Source organism: Pteronotus mesoamericanus, unplaced genomic scaffold (genome assembly GCF_021234165.1).
Source record: "Pteronotus mesoamericanus isolate MK-2021 breed Mesoamerican mustached bat unplaced genomic scaffold, CSHL_Meso_final scaffold_174, whole genome shotgun sequence".
NCBI lineage: Eukaryota > Metazoa > Chordata > Mammalia > Chiroptera > Mormoopidae > Pteronotus > Pteronotus mesoamericanus.
The window spans coordinates 6,611,518-6,633,464 of NW_026555309.1; the positions used below are offsets into that span (position 1 = coordinate 6,611,518).

The window sequence follows — 21,947 nt, forward strand, 5'->3', positions numbered from 1 at the left end:
GCAGCTTCTCCACCAGCCCAGTAAGAATGCAGGCAGAACTATGTGATGAGAAGAATGACAACTGCACAATAAAAAAATTGCAGCCTCTACTTGTAGTTGTCATAGTTGAGCAGACACCAGCCAGTGCCACTGACAGACCAGCTGGGCCCTGGGAGGCCTTCCATGCTGCACCAGGAGGTACAGTAAATTATCCTGCACGGTAGAGCAACATCTGTTTCTGTGCTAGTGCCGAACAAACAAGGCAATTTAAAACATACCAAGGGATAACCAAGCAACAATTGAACATGACCCTCATTTTTCCCCCTTCTCACGCACGAGGTGCTAAACTTCATTGTGCAAGCGCTCCACGAAAGAGAGGCCAGGTTGGTATTTGATAAGGTGTTGTCAGAGGCATTTTACATATTTCCAAAATGGAAAGAAAAAGCTTATAGTATTGTTATTCTTAGAATCTTCCTTCCCCCTTCTATCTTTATTTCTTTTATGCCAAAGCTAGCACTCAGTTCTCAATTTGCTCTAGAATTTAAAAAAAAAAAAAACTTTCCATATACTTATAAATATTCAGTCTTTAAACCTAATTTGCTATACTTAGTTCACATGCCTTCAAGCATTTGTCTTCCAATTTCCACTGAATAAATGCGTACTAATGAGAACTAGAGCAAGCTGCTGAGGCAAAGCTGGGTGACTTGGGTCTGGCCTGCCACCAGCTTGTGATAGGCGGGCAAATTGAGTTAAAATGAAAAGTCTTGTCAGCTGAAATTCAACATGGTAGCCAAACAGCAAGCTGTCAATCATTCCAGCCAAAACAAGGGACTGCAGGTAATAAAAGGTCATTGTGATCATTAGTGCACTTGGCTTTCATACGCAAGTTAATTTTAATTAAACATGATCTCTGTCTAAATGTTTTATAAAACTTATTGTGCATAATGGATTGTTAATTTATACTAACATTTAGCAGGTAATAGGACCCTCTATTTATTAAATGCAGTAGAAATATGGCTATCAAGAATGCAAATATTTGGGGGATAATTTACATCAGGCATGGTAAGGTGCCAACGACTGCAATGGTATTTAGATAAGGCTCCCAGTGTTTTATTAAGAACTAAGCTTTATTGACCAGTAGTCACCAGGAAATTGGGTTACTGAATTCCCACAAACAGCTTACAATTCAGAGCCTGCATGGTCTTCCTTGCCTGGCTAGGGAAGATTTGTTTCTCTTCAGGATATAAAAATATTCTGATTCAGTATCTGCTGTAGGCAAAAAGCTGAGGAATGTGTTGAGCTAAGATGCTTTACAATGTAACTGTGAAGAAAAAGGGCAAATGAAAGAAATGATGGTAGAAAAAGGCATAGACGCTTTCTCTTTTGCCCTTAGATCTCAATTCTGGCTGTAATAATTGACAGATGATTCTCATTTGCAGATTTAAAGTGCAGAAACAGCATAGGACTATCAATAATGCATGTTACAGTGCAAACATAAATAAGCACATCCAAGTTTCTGCCTCACACTTAAGCCATGTCTGTGTATGTGGAATGATGTACTGTGACATGGCCAGGCTGTTAATTTGGGTCATCTTAATGACTGGTGCAGACTGTCATCCCATCTGATTAGCCATGGCGATCAGTGGAGAGCAGCGGTGGCCGGAGTGAAATGAAGAGCCAGGCCCTCTGCAGTCTGCCGGGGCTGAGCACTTGGGAGGTCTTCAGAAGAAGGTAGATGAGAAAGGGGGAGGGGGGCCTGGAGGCTCTAAAGGGTGGGAGAGTCCAGATATGTGTGCGGTTTTATGCAACTGCCTTCAAGACTGCTGAGAAGGTAAATCTGAAATTGTAATAATCAGATAATGCAAAGTAAAATAACTGATTTTTGGATCAATGATTGTGTATTTTAAGCAAAGAAAAATAAATCTGTATTGGTACCAATGAATGCCTATTTTCACTCTGCATTGCAGACATGGCCTTTGGTTTACTGCTAAAATATAGATGTATAAGGTCAACATTTGTATATTCAGTTGACATTTATTCAGGTCTCGCTCTGCCCAGGACACTCGGCTGCTGCTGCTGGTGTGGGACGGTAGCTCACATACGTAGAAAAAAGAGAACATGGCATGTGGATTTGGACCTCAAGGCCAGTGCAATCTAGATAATTCACCGTTGGAAGGTGCACATATATAAACAGGAATGCTTCCCCAGATCCTAGTGAAGACGTACAATTTCTAACTGGATATTTCCCATGATGGCACCCAGGAAGTTCCTTTCAGTAGAAAGTTATTTTTTGTACTTAGCTGAAATTTTCCTCCCTTTCATTTCTCCCCTTTAGGAAACTCAAAGGAAAAAAATTCTAATTTCTCTTCCACATAACAGCCTTTTTCAAATATTTAAAGATAATTATCATGTCATTTTTAAATTGTGTGTCAGAGAAGATATGGCTTTCCTTTTTTCTGACATACTGGATGAATTCAATTAGTAAATGTGCCACTAAAATGTGGCCGAACTCGGTGTGCTACTTCAGTTGGAAAAGTAGAGAGGAATTACTCTGTCTGCCCTAAATATCCCACTTCTATTAATGTTTTGTTGGAAGCAGATGAACAACATATTTTTGAAATCAGAGTCATTGACTTATTTTAAACTTTCTGATATCCCAGAGGTTATCAGCACTGGCTGTCCATTAGAATCACCTAAGATGGTGTAATAATAATACTAAATAATAATAATAAGTGCTCCATCCCAGATCAATGGTTCAGAACCAGTGCAATAACGAACACTTTTAAATACGTGCTTTTAAACCTTGGTTGCACATTAGAATCATCCAGGGAGTTTTTAAAGCTGTCGGCCTGCACCCCAGGCCACGAAATCAGAACCCCTGTGGGTAGGAACAGATTTGAGTATTTTTGAAGCTTTCCAGATGATTTCAATGAGGAATCCATGCTGAAAACCACAGCTTTAAACCTATTTTTCCCAGCCACACATTTCCTCTTCCTATTCTTATGAGGTTGATTTTTAGACCTAAATAAAATAATCTGCATTCTCATTAAATTTCCCTTTCAATCCTTTCATCTCCTGCTTCCAACATTCATTATTATTATCTAACCCTCTTAGCTTTGTGCTGAGCTGGAAAGTCCATAAACATCCAAATCAGTATTTTTCACTTTTAGATTACATATAAAAATTTCCCTATCTTATTTCTGGTGTACTCCTTTATGGAAGATGCTTCTCCCCTCAGCTCCAGTTTGAAGTCTCTAACATGAAATTGATACCTCCTGCATAGCTCCACTGGAAATGAGGATTTTTTATAAACTATACTATTGTTGTCTAAATTATGTACAATTTTAATTTCTCAATATTTTATAATATTAAATTAGTTTTTCAAAATAACACTCACAGTTTTGCCAATATACCACACTAAGATGTTAATAATAAGGGAAAATATGCATTAGGGATATATGGAAACTCTATTACCTTTGTAACTTTTCTGTAAATCTAAAACTATTCAAGATAAAATATTTATTTTTATTAAAAAAAACCCCCACAAAATTCTGATGTGAACCTCTAGCTCCACCCCCACGTTCAAATCCAATTGTGTATGAGAATTAATGATACATATTCATGTAAAAATAGTGGTCAAGGTCTCTGGTACATCGCTAGAGCATTTTTCCATAAGGTTACAGTGTTTACAGGTTAGCACTAGTCCTGGCATCAATTTCTACTATTTAGTTGTACGATTTGGGTGGTTAAATAATCTTTCTGAACTTTGTTACCCGATAATTAAAGATAATATTTGAGGATTAAACAAGCTAATATACATGCCTGCCACGTAGTAAAATAATTTTTAATACTGTCATTCTTAATGTGTCTTCCGAAATTAAAAATATCATCACCTAGCCCACATTTTCTGATCTTGTGCATGTGACTATTATGGCTGCCTCTGTTGAATCACAATACAAAGAATTCCTCTTCCCTTTCAGTTTGGACAATGAAAAGGACTCCAATGATTCTGGTATCAGAAAGGTCTGAGGGGAAGGGCCTGGGTGTACACAGAACGCCCAAGTTAAGGTTCTGCCTCCCTTATTTTCCTCCATGATTTTAGGCTAATTACTAGCACTCTGAATATTATCTTTTAAATTTTATTGTATTTTTCCCATTATCATTTAGTCCCCTTATCCCCCCCTTCCCCTAGAATTTTCTCTTCTGTAAAAATAATGACAAAAGTAATAGCTGCCCCAGTTCCCCAGTATCTTGGTGAAGATCACACAAAACAATATAAGCCCATAAAGTTGCTTTGAAATGTCAAAACTATTAATAGTTTTACTATGGACTATGCCTAATAATCACTATTATTTGTAATTAATCTTTATTTTGTCCAACTAATCATTCGTGTCCCCTTCCACTCACTCACACACAAAAAAGGGCTTAGATGTCTCTTATAGAATTTTACTGAAAGTCACGCCAAAGCTCATAATTCTAGAGTTACTATAATATTCTATCTCTTTTTATAAAAACGTATTACAAATTTTGCCAAACCCTAGTTTTACAGTCCCTCCTTTTATTCCAATATCCCTAACTTGAACTACATTTGCAACTTTTTTCATTTTTAGGATATGCAATTGCTGGCAATTCACCTGAGCAGTTTAGGAGTTATAACCCACTTTGCCTTATGTTCTGACTTAGAGTCCAGTTGCTCTTTTCATGTGCCCCATGCAGAAAGTGCCTTCCTGCAGCGCAAAGTGGACTTGAATTTCATACCCACCTGGTTCAGAAATACTTGAAAATAAAGAAAACAGTATAAACATTGTAGGGATGGCATTTAAGTTTAATATCATTTTGGTGGTAATAATAGATACGTTTATTGAACCCACACATTTTATTAAGTTATTTACATACATTATTTCAGTAAACGTTGAAGTAAGAAGCACGACTCAATTTTGAGAGCTTCTGCTTCTTGCATTATCGCTTACTTTTCTCTTAGAGTTTTTCAAACTTCCATTTTCTCAGCAACAATTTTTATTGAGATTTTGGCCCCAAGCAACTGTTATTTGAACCTCACTGTATTTACTAACTTTTTCTAAATTCAAATTTAAAGTTAATGGTGGAGACCTTTACTAAATTGATGTAACATTTTAGTGAGGTCGTGATAAGCCGAATCCTTATCAATTACATAAATATATAAATATATAAAATTGTGTTTTCCTTTAAGCAGAAGGACTTTCGAGAGCATTGGATAAAAACATAAATCCATTACAACCTCTTAAAACAAATGATTGCTTTGGGCTTGGTATTTAAAAGCCAAATCTATGTTACACATTTTAACTTTTGCTGACATTAGGTGCGTATGACATCAGAGGAAATTTGATACACTTGCGGCCCACAGGGCTGAGCCAGGCATCATCTATGCCCTCCTTGACTCTCTCTTCTTGACCACCCCAGAGAAATCATTTTTGTTCAGGAATAAGACACCCTTTTCTATGGCTTTCTAGCTTTCCTTTTCAACCTTGCTGCATAATAAATGTATGCTCACATGCAGTATCTCTGTAAAAAATAATCTCCCATCCCTCTGCTGTACTAATAACAAAATTTTCTGTCCTGGAATTTAAAAAGATGTAGTATTCATTTAATCCTTGTGATCTTTTTCTGTAATAATAAAAATTCAAGATATCTCTTTAAAAAGAAATTGTACTTAGAATACATAGAATTCTTTCCTTAAGGAGATGAGAAGAGGAAGCACATACACTCATACCATATGGTGCACTGTGCAAATATTTAATTCTGTAAATCTTGCCTTTTGTACATATAGTTCAAACTCTTTTGATATGCAGAAATACAGTTGAGCTATGACTGGATGCAGAGATTATCTGTTAGTGAGTCATATAAAAATTTGCTCCCCTCTGCATACAACAGTCTATCTTATGAAAGAAGAAATGTACAGTGTTTTCTAGAAGATTAAGCTCTCATAATGAATGTTACCTGGCTTGTGCTTGAGACCTAGGTTGTGATAAACAGAAGTTCACTTTCTAGATGACAGAAGGCATTGCCTTTATCCAGGTGGATCTACACTCAGGTGGGACTATTGTTGTTCATTTGTTGATGGTCAATGAACTGTAAATTTATGAGCACTCCAAGGATAAAAATCTCTAGCTCTAACTGTGGACTTGTATGGATCCATTTCTTTTGATCAAGTACATTTAAACTTTCCTCATTTAATACCACAACTTAAAAATGATCTTTTCTTTCAATAACAAGAAGCTGAGTAAAAGGAGAGTTGAGGAATTTCAACTAAAAAAGGGGGGAACTGGGTGGGGGAAAGGGGGAAAATTGGGACAACTGTAACAGCATAATCAATAAAACATACTTTAAAAAAAGAGTAATAACTATCTATGGAATATAAACATATATTCCTTGACATTTATTTTCTTTCTTTCTCAGTATATGTTATCCAATTCATAAAGTGCAATTGAATATATGGGAAATACAACCTTGATCTTTACCAAACCATATGATGTAAACGCAATTATCCAGAACTTTATGCAAATTTTGTGCATTTGTTTTTCACTAATTTTCAAAAGAAAAATAACTAATATTTGCATTTTACTAATGTGGGATTATTTCCTTCACCAAGTAAGTATAAAATTACTTTGATAATGTATGCTAAAAACAGCAAAGAACAAGGTGACACATTTTTCCTAATCCACTGAACAAGCTAGCCAACAGTCAGTATAAGGCCAGGTTCCAGCTATTGCTTCTGATGGGCTTCACCCTAACAAGTGGGAACAATCTCTTGGGCCATTCTTCTTAAGGCCAGCAGGTGGACAAGACCTGTAGGGCCTTTGTGGATAGAAGTTCCCACCAAAAAAACTGAAGCTTATTTAAAAGATAAAATATTGAGACCAACATGGGCTAAATGCTTTCCTATGTTGTCAAAGGAGTCATGGAAACAGAAATACATAACGACTTACTCTTGCATTTGCCCAAAGAGACTTGAACTATTGCAAAGTAAAGGATACCACAGGATGAAATGTCAATACAGAAGGAATAGAGGATAACTTGTTGATATGGAATTTAACTTTGGGAATTAAAGTTTATCACCTAGTCATAGGCAGTCTTATCAAAACCAGTAAAGGAGAATGCAATCCATTGTCATCAAAAGCAGGTGTCACTGGTATACATGTATATGTAGAAACAAAAAAACAACCAAGTTGCTCCTGACCTAAAATGTATTTAACAGTGACCATGCATATCTGATGAGTCAGTGAATATTTTATAAAATACGGACATTTTACATGAAGTAATTTGTAGTTGTTGCTTTTTCTTTTCCCTCCTTGTCTCCCTTCCTTTTTCTTCATGTCCGCTCTGCCCCAAAGTGTGTCTAAATCATGAATTTCCAGTAGAGATCACTTGTACTACATGCTTCAGAATCATGCACTCCAAGCTGTGTTAAACATTCTAACGCTGCATGAAAATATAGACACCATTTTAGGGTAGAATAACTACATTCTGCACTTAAGTTGCATTTCTGAAATACTTTCTTTTTCAAACCCCAAATACCTTTCTTGATGAGATAGAATAACAGTGTTTGAAAAGCGTTAGCATGCCAACAGATGCTCTGAATCAAATGATTTAATAGGCAGAAACTTTTTTTTCAAATAATTGCAAAGCTTTGGTCTAGCCTTTTGCATACCTTGCATAGTTAATTACCTAGGCCTTAGTGTTTACATGCAATGAGAGTATCTACAGCTATAAACTACATAATTTATAATTGATGTAAATGGGTGTTATTATGTCAATTAGGCAGCTGTGTCCTCCACCTCTTGGTAAATAGCTTTGAGTGATAAACTGAGTTTGCAGAGAAGTACCCTTCTTTTCTTCATAACAGATAAAAATAAATTACCTAGGTAGACCAGGCTGTCCAATTGTTCTCTGGTGATGTGGATGGAAAATCCAGACCCTCGCTTTTGACCTGTTGACTCCTGCAAATGGTCAATTTCGTCACGCAGCACTGCCATAGCTTCTGGGTGCCGTAGAACGTAATAGATCGCCCAGAACATGGTTGGAATAGTGTTTGCCACAGAGGCCCAGAGAAAGCCTAAATGATGTGCTGGGAGAAAATAAGTGAAAAGGAAGATTAATAGCGTTTATTACACTGATTAGATTTGCAGTGTGCTAATTAAAAGATGTTAGGACACAGACCCAGCCAAGGATCAGTGCATGCTAATGAGGACCAATAGGCTTCTGAAGTCTAATTTTCTGCTTAATGAGAATAGTTTAAAATGTAATGTGTGTGTGTACGGGGGGTGGGGAGGTGGGGGATGAGAAAAGAGGAGTAAATGCAGCTTAGTTATACTCTTTCTCATTATCACCATTAAATATCTTGTTTTACCACCTCAGCAAAAAAAAAAAAAAAAAAAAAATCAATTATCACAGAGGGTTGTTTCAGAGTAAAACATTTTATCATTAGCCAATTAGAAAGAGCATAAAAATTTTCAAGGTCGCGATTTTGTCTTTTTATTTCAAAGGTCTTATTGTAAATTATTCTATTTTAGACAAGTAATCATTCAGAAGTTTCTTACCTCCTATTTCAAAGTCCTTGAACGTATAGTATTTCTCCAGGATATCTTGCCTCATTTGAACAACTTCTGACCATCCTTGTATCTTAGCTAAGTTTTCTGATGTCAAACATTTTATAAGTTTCTTTTGAATAGATCTGACATTTCCTAGAAGCCCAATGGGTATGTCTGATAACAATCTTATTAAATTGGCATCAAATTTTAAAAAATCATCTTTAAGTTCAGTAATAAATTTTTTCCTATCGCCAGCAATAAATTTTCCATATATGGTTGTAAATGTAGCCTCGAATATTACTGAGCTGCAGAATCTTAACAAGTGTGTCGTGTTCCAGTCTGTGGTTTTACATGGTTGGGGTTCAAAAGCTTGTTCTAGGTTCTGCTCCATGTTTTCCAAGAGTATGTCCAAGGATTTCCCTTGTAAAAGGTGATAGCAGTCATGAAGCTCAGTCTTCAGGCCATCACTGGCCCTCATCTTTTGGATGGAAAATGCTTTCTTTAACAGAATGTTTGTAAACTCTTGAAAGCTTAATTTGTGATTTTTCATCACCAACGGGTACTGGTAAGGGTCCAGAATAAATGTTATGTACTTTCCTAAAAGAAATGAGAATATAAGCTCATTTGGTAGCAAAACAAACAGCACCCCACCCAGAAGTTTGAAAATATTTTAGCAAAAATTAGATCTTAATAATGAACATCTAGAAAGTTGCAAAGTTTAATAAAAATCCATTTCATTAAAAGGTCCACTATATGTTTTCTTTTAAAGTGGGAGATGGTAGGAAAAACTAGAAGCTTGAAATCAAATATTCTGAAATTCTTAATGAATTAAAAAAAGGTAATATAACCCTTCAAATTTTTATTTTAACTAAGTACTTAAATATTTAAATTATCCTTTAAATATTCTCAGAATCCCATGACTTAAACACTTTTCATATTTTTGCTCCAATAACACAAACAAAATCAAACAAAATGAATTGGTGAGATGCCATTCCATTACTGATTGTTTACATGTCATAAATAACTTTATCATACTTGGTATCATCTTAGCTTTGGCAAGATACAATAGTTTTAACTGAAATAAATAAAGATGTGGTATGTAGTATGTACTTAAAAATGAATGCCTAATTCAACACTCATAAGAAATCACAAAAGGTAAGAATTTTAATTTTTATAGATGATAAAATAGTGGCTCAGGGAGGTTTAATAACATGCCTGAGGTCACATACTAAAACAGGATTCAAAACTAGAATCCATTCATTCATTCATTCATTCCTTCATTCATTCTTATATTCATACAACTTTTATTGAAACCCAGACACTGGGTTGGATCACTTTCTTCTTGAGCTATAAATATGTAAGGAAAACATTGTGTTACATGGATAGTGATATAACAAAGGTGTGAAGCAGATAGTGGGGTCTGCTTCCATCTGCTTTCAAGAGTTATCAAAAAGGGTTCTTTGAGGTGGTGACATTTGGTTTTTTATACACCAGTATTGTCCAAACTTACCCAATTAAAAGATTTAAGGTCTGGTTAAAAATAGAGATTTCTTTTTGATTCCGATTCATCAGGTTTGGAGTACTCTAGTACTGTTTTAAGACTCCTTCTAATTATATGAAATTGGCAGATAGTATTCCATAACAGCATTTAATAAGTCTTTCCTTCCCACGAACACACATGAAGTTTAGATGCTCCTACACATTTCAATGCCTATTATTGTCTTCTAGAAAATAAATAAATAATTAGACCTTGAAGCATATAGGATCATCTATACTTTCTCCTTAACTTTATCATCTCACTGTGTGTGCGTGTGCAGGTAGGTTTGCGTAGCTTTCTGAGAGCAACAACTTCTCACTTGTCATCTGCGGTTACTCCCAACAGCATCACGCAATTTCAATTTGGTACAAGATTAGGGATAAAGTTTTGAATAATTTTCAACCTAACCCTAGAAACAAGGTAAGTGGAGATTTTTTTTTTACAATTTTAAAACATAATTTACGTTTTTAATATATATGGGGATATATGTGCTATGATATTTTCTAAAAATAAATAATTTGACTTAAATTTTATTCACTCTATTTCCCCTTGATTTACTTAGTAAGTTTGGCCAATCCAAGAATGACAGGAAAGCTAGAAATGACTACTCATTCTTGTCAGATCCCAAAGCTGCATCTACAAAATAAACTCAATCTTTTTCCCCCCTGGGGAGAGGAAAAGGGACTCAACAGGACTTGGGCATATTTTCTGACACCTGCTTTACCATAGCAGCTTAATTAAATAAAATTGCCAGCATCTGCCTGACAGATAATTGAAAAAAAAATCAATTCTCTTATTTTGCAAAAGGCATAATTTTAGGTAAAGCTGTGCATTTTCACAGGTGGTGATTCATACTTTTTTCCTTTCACTAAATGAAAGGATTTTACTAAATGAAAGGATTTTACTAAATGTCTTTAAGGTTATTTTAAATTTGTCGCTAAAGTTCAGAGAATGTATAAAAGGTTCAGTTTGTAAAACACATACTTTTTGGAGTATATTTTGAAATTTTTACTATCAATTTTCTAAAATCATCAACGACAAAACTATTTGACCACGACAGCGTGAGCTGGCCTCCTGCAGTACAGACTGCATGCAAGTTAAGAGTTTTTGTCTATAATTCATCACAAAGTCATATTTCGTCCCTCTTCCTCTATCTCTCTTTGGGGGTGAGGATATGGGGAAAATGATAATATTAATTTAAAATAAAAGGAGTAGAAGCTAAATGTGCAAAAACACTCTGGTTAGCAACCCATTATGAATATTTAAAAAAATAAGCAGTTGCATATAGGCTCTTTGTAAAAATCATTACTGATCAGTTTAAAGCAGTTTGTTTATAGATTACATTCTCACTGTTTTCAATGCTCTTCGCATTCGAGGATCTGTATTTTTCTCTTTCTCATTTTTATTTTAATTTTCTTCCACATCAAGGCATTGCGTTTTATCTATCTTTCTGAGTAAGATGTGGATTTCTTTAAAAGTGGACGTTTTGATTTCTGGACTTTGCTTTTCAAGGGGTTTGGAAGTACTAATAACCCTGGAGATGTTAGCTGGCTTTCCAACTTTTAATCTTCAGTATAAACAATTTAAGCTAAGTTTTCCAAAATTAATATTAATTTAAACCATCTGTCCACCATCTGCTAATGTGAGATGCAAAACCAGAGTTTCTTTGTAATCTTTAATCAGACAGGAAAATACATATACATTCATAAAATGAATTTAAATTTCCTAACAAAGGAAATATGAAAAGTTATTTTGAAGACCATGTATTCTTGGGGCAAAATTAACTTTCCCTCTTGTGTAATTTTATGTAAATGAACAAGTCTCAACAGGCCAGTTGCCTACTTCACAAAGATCACAAGGTAGAAGCAATAACCTTTGCCATGTTTTTCAAAAAAGAAAAAAATTATGTCAGCAGTTGACATAAAAGAATTCATTTAAAGAATTTCAGAGTTTGCATTTGGCTAAAATATAAATGTCAAAATGAGGCTTACTATCTATCTATCTGTCTATCTATATATCTATTCCTTGTGAACTGTATATTTGAATTGGAAGTAGAGTCAAAATTTTTAATATTTTCTTTGGCAATAAGTTCATTGACAGCTCCCTTTATAGGAGCTGTCTGGGCCTTACGATATTAACTCTAGGATTCCTATAACCTGTGCATGATCCTTTACTGACTCACTAGCCTCTTTACTTCCTTCAAAATCACTTCCTTCCGGAAGGTGAAGCTATATGGTGCACAGTGTGTCAGTAAATGTGAAAAAACAACTGAGATCACTGACACTAATGTCTTAGATAAACTAGAAGTTGGACATCTGGGTCCTTATAAATGGAGTTTTGATGTTTTCATTTCAGATATTTGGTGCTTTACAGTCACACATCCATCGGAATTCAGAACGATTATTTGACTATTTGGAATAGAAATGCCTAGTCAACAAATCTGAAATAAATTTGAATTTTAAAGAAACTTTCCAGAATTATAAGCTTTTAATTTCCATGTTTAGCTGGTTCTTCAAGAGATTTTTTTTAAAATTTCAAGTTGAAAATATTAGTTGGAGGAGTGGAATATAAACCAACTTTTTATTTTACGAGGCTGACCACACCACACACTCCCCCTCTTATTAGGGAGATTTCACTGGCTGTTGACAATGATGTACAGTGCTACTTCCCAGGCATGACATCGAGGGAAAATGATTCGGCTGCACCACCACACAAAACCAGTTAGAGAACTATTTTCTGCGACAGGTCAAGAATTTACATAGTTTCTCATGAAAAGATGTACATTTTAATTTCTTTATTAAGATGACATCCATGTCCGCTGACACTTTTTGGGATGACAATCACTTGCTCATCATACAAGAATATTACTCACTGAAATCATTTTAGGGGACAGAGGTGGAAAACTGTTCCTCATTTCACATTTTCCAAATGAGATATTTTGCAAACTGATCATTAGAACCATGCACATTAATAGGATATCTTGACAGGAATTTATCTGAACTCTAGTAAGAAGCCACAGAGAAATAGTACACACTCAACTGTGGTTGTCAACTGTTGAGTTCAAAAACATAATCACAGTCAAATTATTTAGACATAAGAAATTCAGCAAACTTCTCAATATCTAAAACTAAGATATCAAGTGTCAGAAGAAATCGTGGGGTTTTTTTGTTGAAAAATAAATACAATGATTCAAATCTGCCACAAGTTTCTGCTTAGTTATCTTAGCTTGTTTCTGTATAATAAATTTAAAAAGGAAAGCTAAAATTTCAATAATGGGTTGTATCTACTCATTAGAACATTAGGTTGAATTTTTCAAAGTGACTCTTTAAGAAAAAAGCAAAGAGTACAGTTTTGTATTATGAAGCCAAAGCTCACTTAGAATAGAAGAACCAGCTATGGCCTTTATTTGTGTTCTAGTAAGTATTTTATCAGCTCTACTGTATTGATAAATTCCTCATCAGTTAGTTAGTGTGAATCAATCAGTGCTGATCTCTGGACTAAATGTTGGCAATAGAGGAACTAGAAAATAATGATGAGAAATTGACAGCTGAATTAGTAGTAAATTCAGGATTTATTAAATGTTATGACAGAAGTGATACTGGGAGTAATTGGAGCCTGGAGAAGCAGCATCAGCATAACATGGTCAGTGAAGGCTCTGGGGCGGAGGCGATGTGCGACCTTGGCCTCAGGTGATGAGTCCATGTCAGCTCCCTTTCGAGGACAACTCAGAAAGAGAAGAACAGCATTCTGGCAGAATAAACAGCAAGAGAAAACACAGAGACACCAAAGGGCCTGGTGTGTGAGGAGGAAATTTCAAACCATTTGGTGCATTAATGATGCATTAAGCACAAGGCAAGCAGTAGCAAGAGATGAGGCTGGAGAGATAGGTGGAGTCCGGACTTTGGAAACCTTTGTGAGGATTATGTTTATATACTATAATTCCTCTCTTTCTAAGGTGCGTAATTTTTTTCCATTTCAATTTTTCTGAAAGCAGAGTACATACAATTATTTTCCGAAGGGACTTGCCAGCTGCCAGGTAAAGGAGGAAGTTGTGATGAATCGAATATTGCCTGCTCATGTGAGAACTCAATCATGCTTACAATTTCATCTGGTTGGATCATTTTTTCCTCCCAATTACATTAAAATGGTAGCAATGAAATGAAGTCACTCTGTGTACAGAAAGTAGCTTCTGATACTCAGCCCAGTAATTACAGTAAGAAGAAATCACCCTAATTCTTTAGGAATAGAACATAAAATTCCAAGGCTGGTAAGAGGAAAATAAAAGGGGTTGAGCAAAGAAAACAGGAATGCCTAAAGATGACCCAGATGAGAAATACTCCGAGTCAGAGAAAGAACCAGAAGGTATAGTGTCATAAGAGTGAAGGAACAGAGTTGTTTCAGGAAGGAATGAGGGATCCATGCTGCCAAACCAGGTAGAGAGGTCTAGTCAGGGGAGGGCCCATTAGTGAGCTCAGCAAGGCAGAAGGCTAGTTATGGTTAGGAGGTTTCCAGGAGATAAGCACCTAGAAGCAGCAAATGTAGATAACTCTTGAAGAATGCGGATGCCAAAGAGAAAAACAAAAAGAAGCGAAAAGTAACCAGTTGGAGAATATAGGAGAAGCTTAAATGTGGTTATAAGTGAAGGGTGAGGACTCAAGAGGGAAAAAAAATGAAGATACATGTATGAGATAAATACACAGTAAAATGCCAGCCCAGAGAAAGTAGGAAGGTAGGATCATGGAAACAGGTACCTGGATTGTCTTGAACATTCATTGAAATTGGAGAATAGGTGTTAAAAACAGTTGTGAGACATGGCACGTTTGGTAGATTTGCAGGGATCTGAGTGAGGTCTCGCCTGATGTCTTCAATTTCCTTAGGAAGGAGAGTGCACTGTGTTACCAGAGCCCAGTGAGAGATGGGGCTGGAACACGCCTGCCTTCTCTCACCAGCACACCCAACTGGAAGTCAGAGGGCAAAGAAGTGCAAAGGAGGATCTACACTGTAGAGATCAGCCTTCTGGAGCACAGACAGGGCAGATGAAGATCAAGAAAGGGAATGGCTAGCCCAGGTGATGAGCTGATACGGAAGACTCTGTGCAAAGATGGCCTCAATAAATTCCCATCCTCTCGCTACATGTGCTCCTTGGCAATGTGACTGCCACACATCCCAGGAAGAGGTGGAGTCTAATTCCCTACCTTTGAATCTGTGCTGGCCTGCAACTTGATCTGATTGATGGAATATGGTGGAAGTGAGGTTTTGTAACATCAAGAGGCCTTGCAACTTTTCCTCGTACCATCTTGAAACACTAGCTGACATAGTGAGGGTATCATTTTGAAGATGAAACAGCATGTGCACAAGGAGGTCCTGCCAGGCACATAAATAAGGCCGGCATGGACCATGTATCCCCCAGTCAAGCAGTCAGATGACTCAAGCCACACAAGTGACTCTGGCGAGACCAGTTGTTGTTTGAAGGCATTAAATATGTGGGAGGTTTGTTATGTAGCAATAGATAGGGATGCATCTGGACAGCAAAAGCCTTAAAGGAGGAAGAATTAAGAACATTCTAGCTTCTCTTCTTAGCCCCTTGAGGTTGGGGTATATAGTAAACTTGCTGTGTTCCTTTTATCTAGCTTTGTAAACATTTTATTAACGTAGAAGGATACCAAATATTTTCCAGTTAAAAATACATTTCAGATCGGTGGTTGCTAGGGGCTGGGGGAGGGGAAGAGGAATGAATGTGTGGAATACAAGGGATTTTTAGGGCAGTGAAAGCTATTCTGTGTAATTCCATAATGGTGGATACATGACATTATGCATTTGTCAAAATTCAAAGAACTGTACACTACAAAGAGTAGACCCTAATGTAAATCACAGATGTTTAATAATGTATCAACATTGGCTCATCAGTTGTAGGAAGTGTTGATGTAAGATGTTACTAACCAGGGAAACTATGATCAGGGGGAAAAAGGGACATATGGGAACTCTCCGTAATATCTGACCAATTTTCTATAACCCTAAAACTGCTCTACAAAGCAAAGATCATTAATACATTGTAGCTTTTAAAAAACCATTCTTAAAACCAAATCACACCAAACTATAATAACAAGTGATGGCAGGAAAGTCTGTTTCCCTAGACGCTCTCAAGAGTGTTTTATAATTTGTGTTTTTAATGTGAGGATTGCTATGCTCAAGAACATAGTTTTCTTTTGTATTAGCTGTACAAGTAAAATAATACTGTACAAATATTCCATATTTTGCCTAGAGAAAAACATAATGACATTAAAGAACAAGTGAGAAATTATGATACGTGAAGTGCTGTTTACCTCCAAGGAGAAGCGTGAAAGTGTCACCGTGTTGCTTTTGCAGAGTTCTCATGAAACCTATGGGATCTTTCTGTAATTTCAGGGCCATCCCAAAGTATGGAAGCCAGCCTTTGATCAATGGAGGCTCACCAGGTCTCCTGTAAGAAAAAAAAAAGAAGTTAAATAAATTAAATCATTTTTATTTTAATATATGTGTGCATTATTAATCCAGTCTCTAAGGGGATTAGATGAATTGCACAGCTTTTATCGATTCTTGTCTTCAATGATTCCTATATAATCATAGAAATATACTTAATGAGCCTCTAACAGTGGTGTCCAATCTTTTGGCATCTCCGGGTGACACTGGAAGAGAAGTTGTCTTGGGCCACACATTAAATATGTTATGACATGTAATCACACAAAAAATCTTGTATTGTTTTAAGTAAATTTACGATTTTATGTTGGACCGCATTCTTTGGCATCCTGGGCCGCATGCAGCCCGCGGGCCGTAAGCTGGACACCCCTGCTGGGTGTGGCTCTGGGGTAGGCAGTTCAATTCAGAGCATTTGGTGAGCAACTTTTTAAAGAAATTATGTGTTGCAAGGCCCAAATGGCTCTCCAAAATGACAGATACATTTAGTCAACATTCTGTGTCTGAGAGTTCTTGCTGTATTCTGCATGGTAGACATTAGGTATTTCAACAAAGTAAAGCTCTGTTATCATATCTCATTTAGGCTGGAATCAGATAGTTATAAAAAGGGCAATTAATAACCCTGAAAAAATGATTTATGTTGTGAAGAACAAAAAAAAAAACCCTCAACATCAGTCCCATGAAGTATATTTCATTGTTCTTTGATGAAACATTTTTATTCAAACTACAATGAGTATAAATATTTGTCAAATTTTACAACTTTTTAAAACACATGAAGCATGTACAAGGAAACATTGAAATACTATGAATTAAAAAATAAGTTTCTTTTCTTTTGACCTTTAATCCTAGCAAAACTGGAATTCAAAATTTCTTCCTAGTCATTTATTTGGGGAACTCAATCTGATTTAAAGTAAAAAAAAAAAAATCCAAACTATTTCATCTTAGAAGGGATTAAAACAAATATTCAAGAGAACTCTGATAATTCTGTCCCATCTGGGAAGATGACATACTACATGAAGTGCAACCCATTTTGATTAATCACAAGATATTACTAGCTCAGATCTAATCAAAGATCAAGATTATGATCATATGCAACATGGACTTTTATGTAGCTAGATGAACTCTATCAGAAGCTTTTATCTTCTCACAACCCAACTGGCTGGAATTAAACTTGAAAAACAAACATAAGGTCTTTCAGGGGGAAAAAAAATAAGCTAAAACAAAAAAAATCTGGGGTGTGATAGAAATAAAGGAACTATATAGGAATAAAGCAAAGGTATCAAAACTTTGCTTTCTGTTTTTAGAAGACAGTTTATCTTTTTTTTAATCCTCACCTGAGGATATGTTTATTGATTTCAGAGTGAGAGGGAGAGAGACAGAGAGAGAAACATTAGTATGGAAGAAACGTGGATTAGTTACCTCCTGTATGTGCTCTGACCAGGGATCAAACCCGAAACTTAGCTATGTGCACTGACCGGGAATTGAACCCTTAACCTTTTGGCATACAGGAAGGTACTCCAGCCAATTGAGCCACCCAGCTAGGGTGAAGACAATTTATCTTTATAAAAATTTACAAAATGTATGCTGATGTTTATCTTTTTAAAGATTTTATTTATCCATTTTTTAGAGAAGGGAAAGGAGGGAGAATGAGAGGGAGAGAAACATCCATGTGTGGTTGCCTCTCGCATGCCCCCTACTGGAGACCTGGCCTGCAACCCAGGCATGTGCCCTGACAGGGAATCGAACCAGTGACTCTTTGGTTCATAGGCCAGTGCTCAATCCATTGAGCTGCACTAGCCAGGGCTGCTGTTTAAATACATATATTTAGAAATATGAAGACAAGAAACATTGCATAGAAATGTATCTTATTCTTCATCCTTTTCTCCATTCTTTTCTTGAATGAAACTGTTAGTAATAGAGACTTGCTTTTTTTGAGAAATATAGATGTGTACCAGGAAAATATCATTACAGTTACGTTATATCCAAAGATTAAACGAGAGGAGCTTACACATGTGGTTGTACAGCAGGATCCCCAAGGTAGCAACTGCCATATCTTGCAGGCCATCAATAATGACCCTTTCAAGGTTTGCAGGTGATCTAGTTCACAAAATTTCCTCTCAGTATATTAACTTTTCCTTGGTCGACAATCACTGTTTTGTTTAACGTTGTATGAATGTTGCACTATGACAGAGATTTTCAAAGGCTTTTTGTCATATTGTAATTTATGTAAATAACTTCATCCTCCATGTTCTGCTATTCGGTGAAAAACTGTATTCTTCACCCTGACCGGTGTGGCTCAGTTGGGCGTTGACCCATAAAGTGAAAGATCATAAGTTTAACTCCTGGTCAGGGCACAAGCCTAGGTTGTGGGTATGGGCCTGGTGAGGGCAAAAAGGCAACCAATCGATGTTTCTCTCTCACATCGATATTTCTCTCCCTTTCTTTCTCCCTCCTTTCCCCTCTCTCCAAAAATAGAATCTTAAAAAAAAAAATAACTGTACTCTTTACTGGGTTTCTACTGGTGGCAAGGATGGAGCTCCGAAATCCAGGGGATTAGTAACAACATCCAGGGTTAAGAAAACATTGTAGGAGGCCATTTTATTGTTAAAAAGATGAGAGGGTCATCATTTCTTACAGCTGTGTTTATTTTGGCAGCAAGAGCTTAAAACTATTAAATGCCATGTCACAACTTTACATATTTACAGGAAAAAATATAGTGCTAGCTCAACTTATAACCCACTGAAGACAGTTAACATAATCTGTCTTCAGTATATTTGCAAAATATTACTTAGGGAGAAAGGATATTACTGTAATGGTCCAGGAAGTCCCTCTTGCATCTGGCACACTACAAATACTGCTGTTTGTCTCTCTTATGCTCTGTGACTCTGAAAATAGAATACCACTGACAACTGATGAAAAAAAGACTAGGATGCCTAATGCTCATTGGGAATGATCAAATTCCAGTCCTTGAAAGGGATAGGTCTTGAAGCAATGGTAGGTAACAAAAACAAACAGGAAACTAAAAAAAAAAAACAAAGGTCCATACACCCTCTTAATCCACTCAAACAATATACACTTTGTCAAAGGTCCTCTTTACTGTTTAAGAGACTACAAGGACACATCTCACAAATTATACAAATGAGAGCTCACAAAATTTCTCAGTGATTCAACCAAGTTCTATGCAGCAACCATTGCATTACGGCTCACAATTTCTTCCACACAAGTTGTGGGACATATCTTGAAGTTTAAAGTTTCAAGTATGGTCCTAATTTATATATAAACAAATAGTGGGGAACAATCTAAGTATATAAAATATGTATATAAAATATAAAGGATATTTAAGACATTTCTTCTTGGATTTAAAAGAAGCATCTAAAGTTGAAAAGAATGAATCAACACAAAATTCTTGGTTTCTAATAATATTTGAAGTTCACCTTTATGCTATACTTTTAGTTAAATAAATAGGTCAAAGATTTGGCTAGTGATCTATCACACATTGTTTCCATAGACATTTAAAGCTCGGCACTTTCCACAGCAATCTATACTTATAAAAGCCATTTCATCTTTTCCACTTCTCCTGTGATCATTCTAGACTCCAGGTAGTAGGCGGTGAACAACCTTTATATGTGCACATCAATTATAAAAAATAAACAAATATGTTAATTGAAAGTTTTTTTAAAGACATAATACATTTGTATCAGGTTGCCTAATATCTGTGATAGTGCATTAACAATTTTTTAAAAAGCGTTCTGATTAGTGAAGATTTTCTTTTTGTGTGTGTAGTTCAAATTTCAGAAACTATATGACTACTGTGCATTGCAATATTTGATTATAATACTGACCTTTTGAATAAGCTGTTGTTGAGCAAGCAACTTTTGAAGCTGCTCTGCTTATCTTTTCCTTAAATTACTTTGGAAGTCACTTAACTAGAAAAATGGAATTGGCCTCACAGTGGCTTTCAGAGCTGTATTCTTGAAATACTCTCTCTTTCTCTACTCTTCCTTGGCTCCAATGCAGGCATGAAGATACCTAAAGTGTTCCTACACCTCTTCGTAATTGAGAATCCACATGCTCTTCAGGATGCTGGGAAGAGGAGACATCTTTGCAAGGCTATGGGTGAAAGATCCCAAAAGAGGAGGAGTAGAGGGACTGTTTGACTTTTGGCTGCCAGCATCCTCCATGAGATCCCAATTGGTGCCAAGGAAGTGCAGGACCACATACATTACTTTGCTGGGAAACTAGGCGGGAGTTACAGCCAACTGTGGGCACCTCAGTAATGCATGCAAAGTTGGAGGACCATGTGGAAGCCCTAGCCAGGAGGCACCTCGGAATACCCAAGACAACTAGAGTGAGCATCTGCACAACAGGACTCGCCAGATCGACAGAAAGGTATGGGAAGAGAGAATCCTAAATCTCATTTAATATTTATACAAAAGAGACTTTTAAACTAGAAGTGACTGACCTACTTTTCACTGAAAATATTTAGTGTTTTCTGCCATCTCCAGATATAGTGGCACATGAGAATTTTGAATTCAGTTATAAAGTCACATTTCTGTACATCTGACTCATAATGGGAAACTTTAAATTCAGTACGCTAGCTATGTAGATGCTCAATTTCATCTGAAAATGATAATCATAAGATATACCTTAGATATTTCCCATTCAGGTTAGAGTATTTGAAAGTAGCTGGTACACAAAACCAGATTAGCTTTCTCTATTATTCATATATAGTAAGCAGTTGCACGTAAGTGGTTTTGCTCACCCATTCTCTGCCCGAGTGGTTTCATTTGTCAGCCCACCCTGAGCTTCTCTGCCTTTGAAGGAGTTGCTCAGGTTAGAGGGAGGAACCTCTTCATCCTTTGAATTAGTGGCTAAGTGAAGGTAAGTGCCCAGATACACGTGGATGTGATAACTTCATGTGAGCAGGCAAAAAGACACTATGCAAAGAGCTGGCCTTCTCAGGAAAAGGGCTATCTTTATCGAAGAAGTTGTTTGCTGGCCTTGGAGCCACATGACCTTTTATAAAATCTGAAAACGCTCACTAAAGTCTCCTGCACACACCACATAGGCTTACGGCAGAGACAGGTGAACAAGGAGAGGACTTAGGGCAGTGTCCAGCTGAGGGACTCTGTTGAGTTGAGGGAAAGGGTCAAGGGCTGCACCTGCAAGAGACAGAACTTAGAGAGAGGCTGGGATACAGAGAACACTAGCTCCTCATCCTGCTTCAGAAGGACCCTGTGGGCACTGAAAGGGGACTTGGACTTCCAATCCCACACAGGATAGAAATTTCAGACATGTTTACTTAAACTATTTGGATAAATAAAAGTACTTAGATATCAGAGGCTGTAGTGACCTCAGAAATTGGAGAAGTTGGAGAAGTTGAAGAGCAGCCATCTGAGACAGGTGAGAGA

The 21,947-nt window shown here is 36.5% G+C and overlaps 1 protein-coding gene across 2 annotated transcripts in view; it reads right to left on the reverse strand.

Annotated features, from left to right (window-relative positions):
• LOC129084169 (cytochrome P450 7B1) overlaps window positions 1–21,947 on the reverse strand; it is a 165,114-nt gene that overhangs the window by 13,642 nt on the left and 129,525 nt on the right. For both annotated transcript variants that reach the window (XM_054590198.1, XM_054590199.1), the window contains exons 2-4: window positions 16,407–16,543; window positions 8,556–9,143; window positions 7,877–8,083 (exon numbers count right to left, since the gene is read on the reverse strand). In XM_054590198.1, coding sequence (XP_054446173.1) covers window positions 7,877–8,083; window positions 8,556–9,143; window positions 16,407–16,543 — 932 coding nt within the window. The remainder of the gene's footprint in view (window positions 1–7,876; window positions 8,084–8,555; window positions 9,144–16,406; window positions 16,544–21,947) is intronic.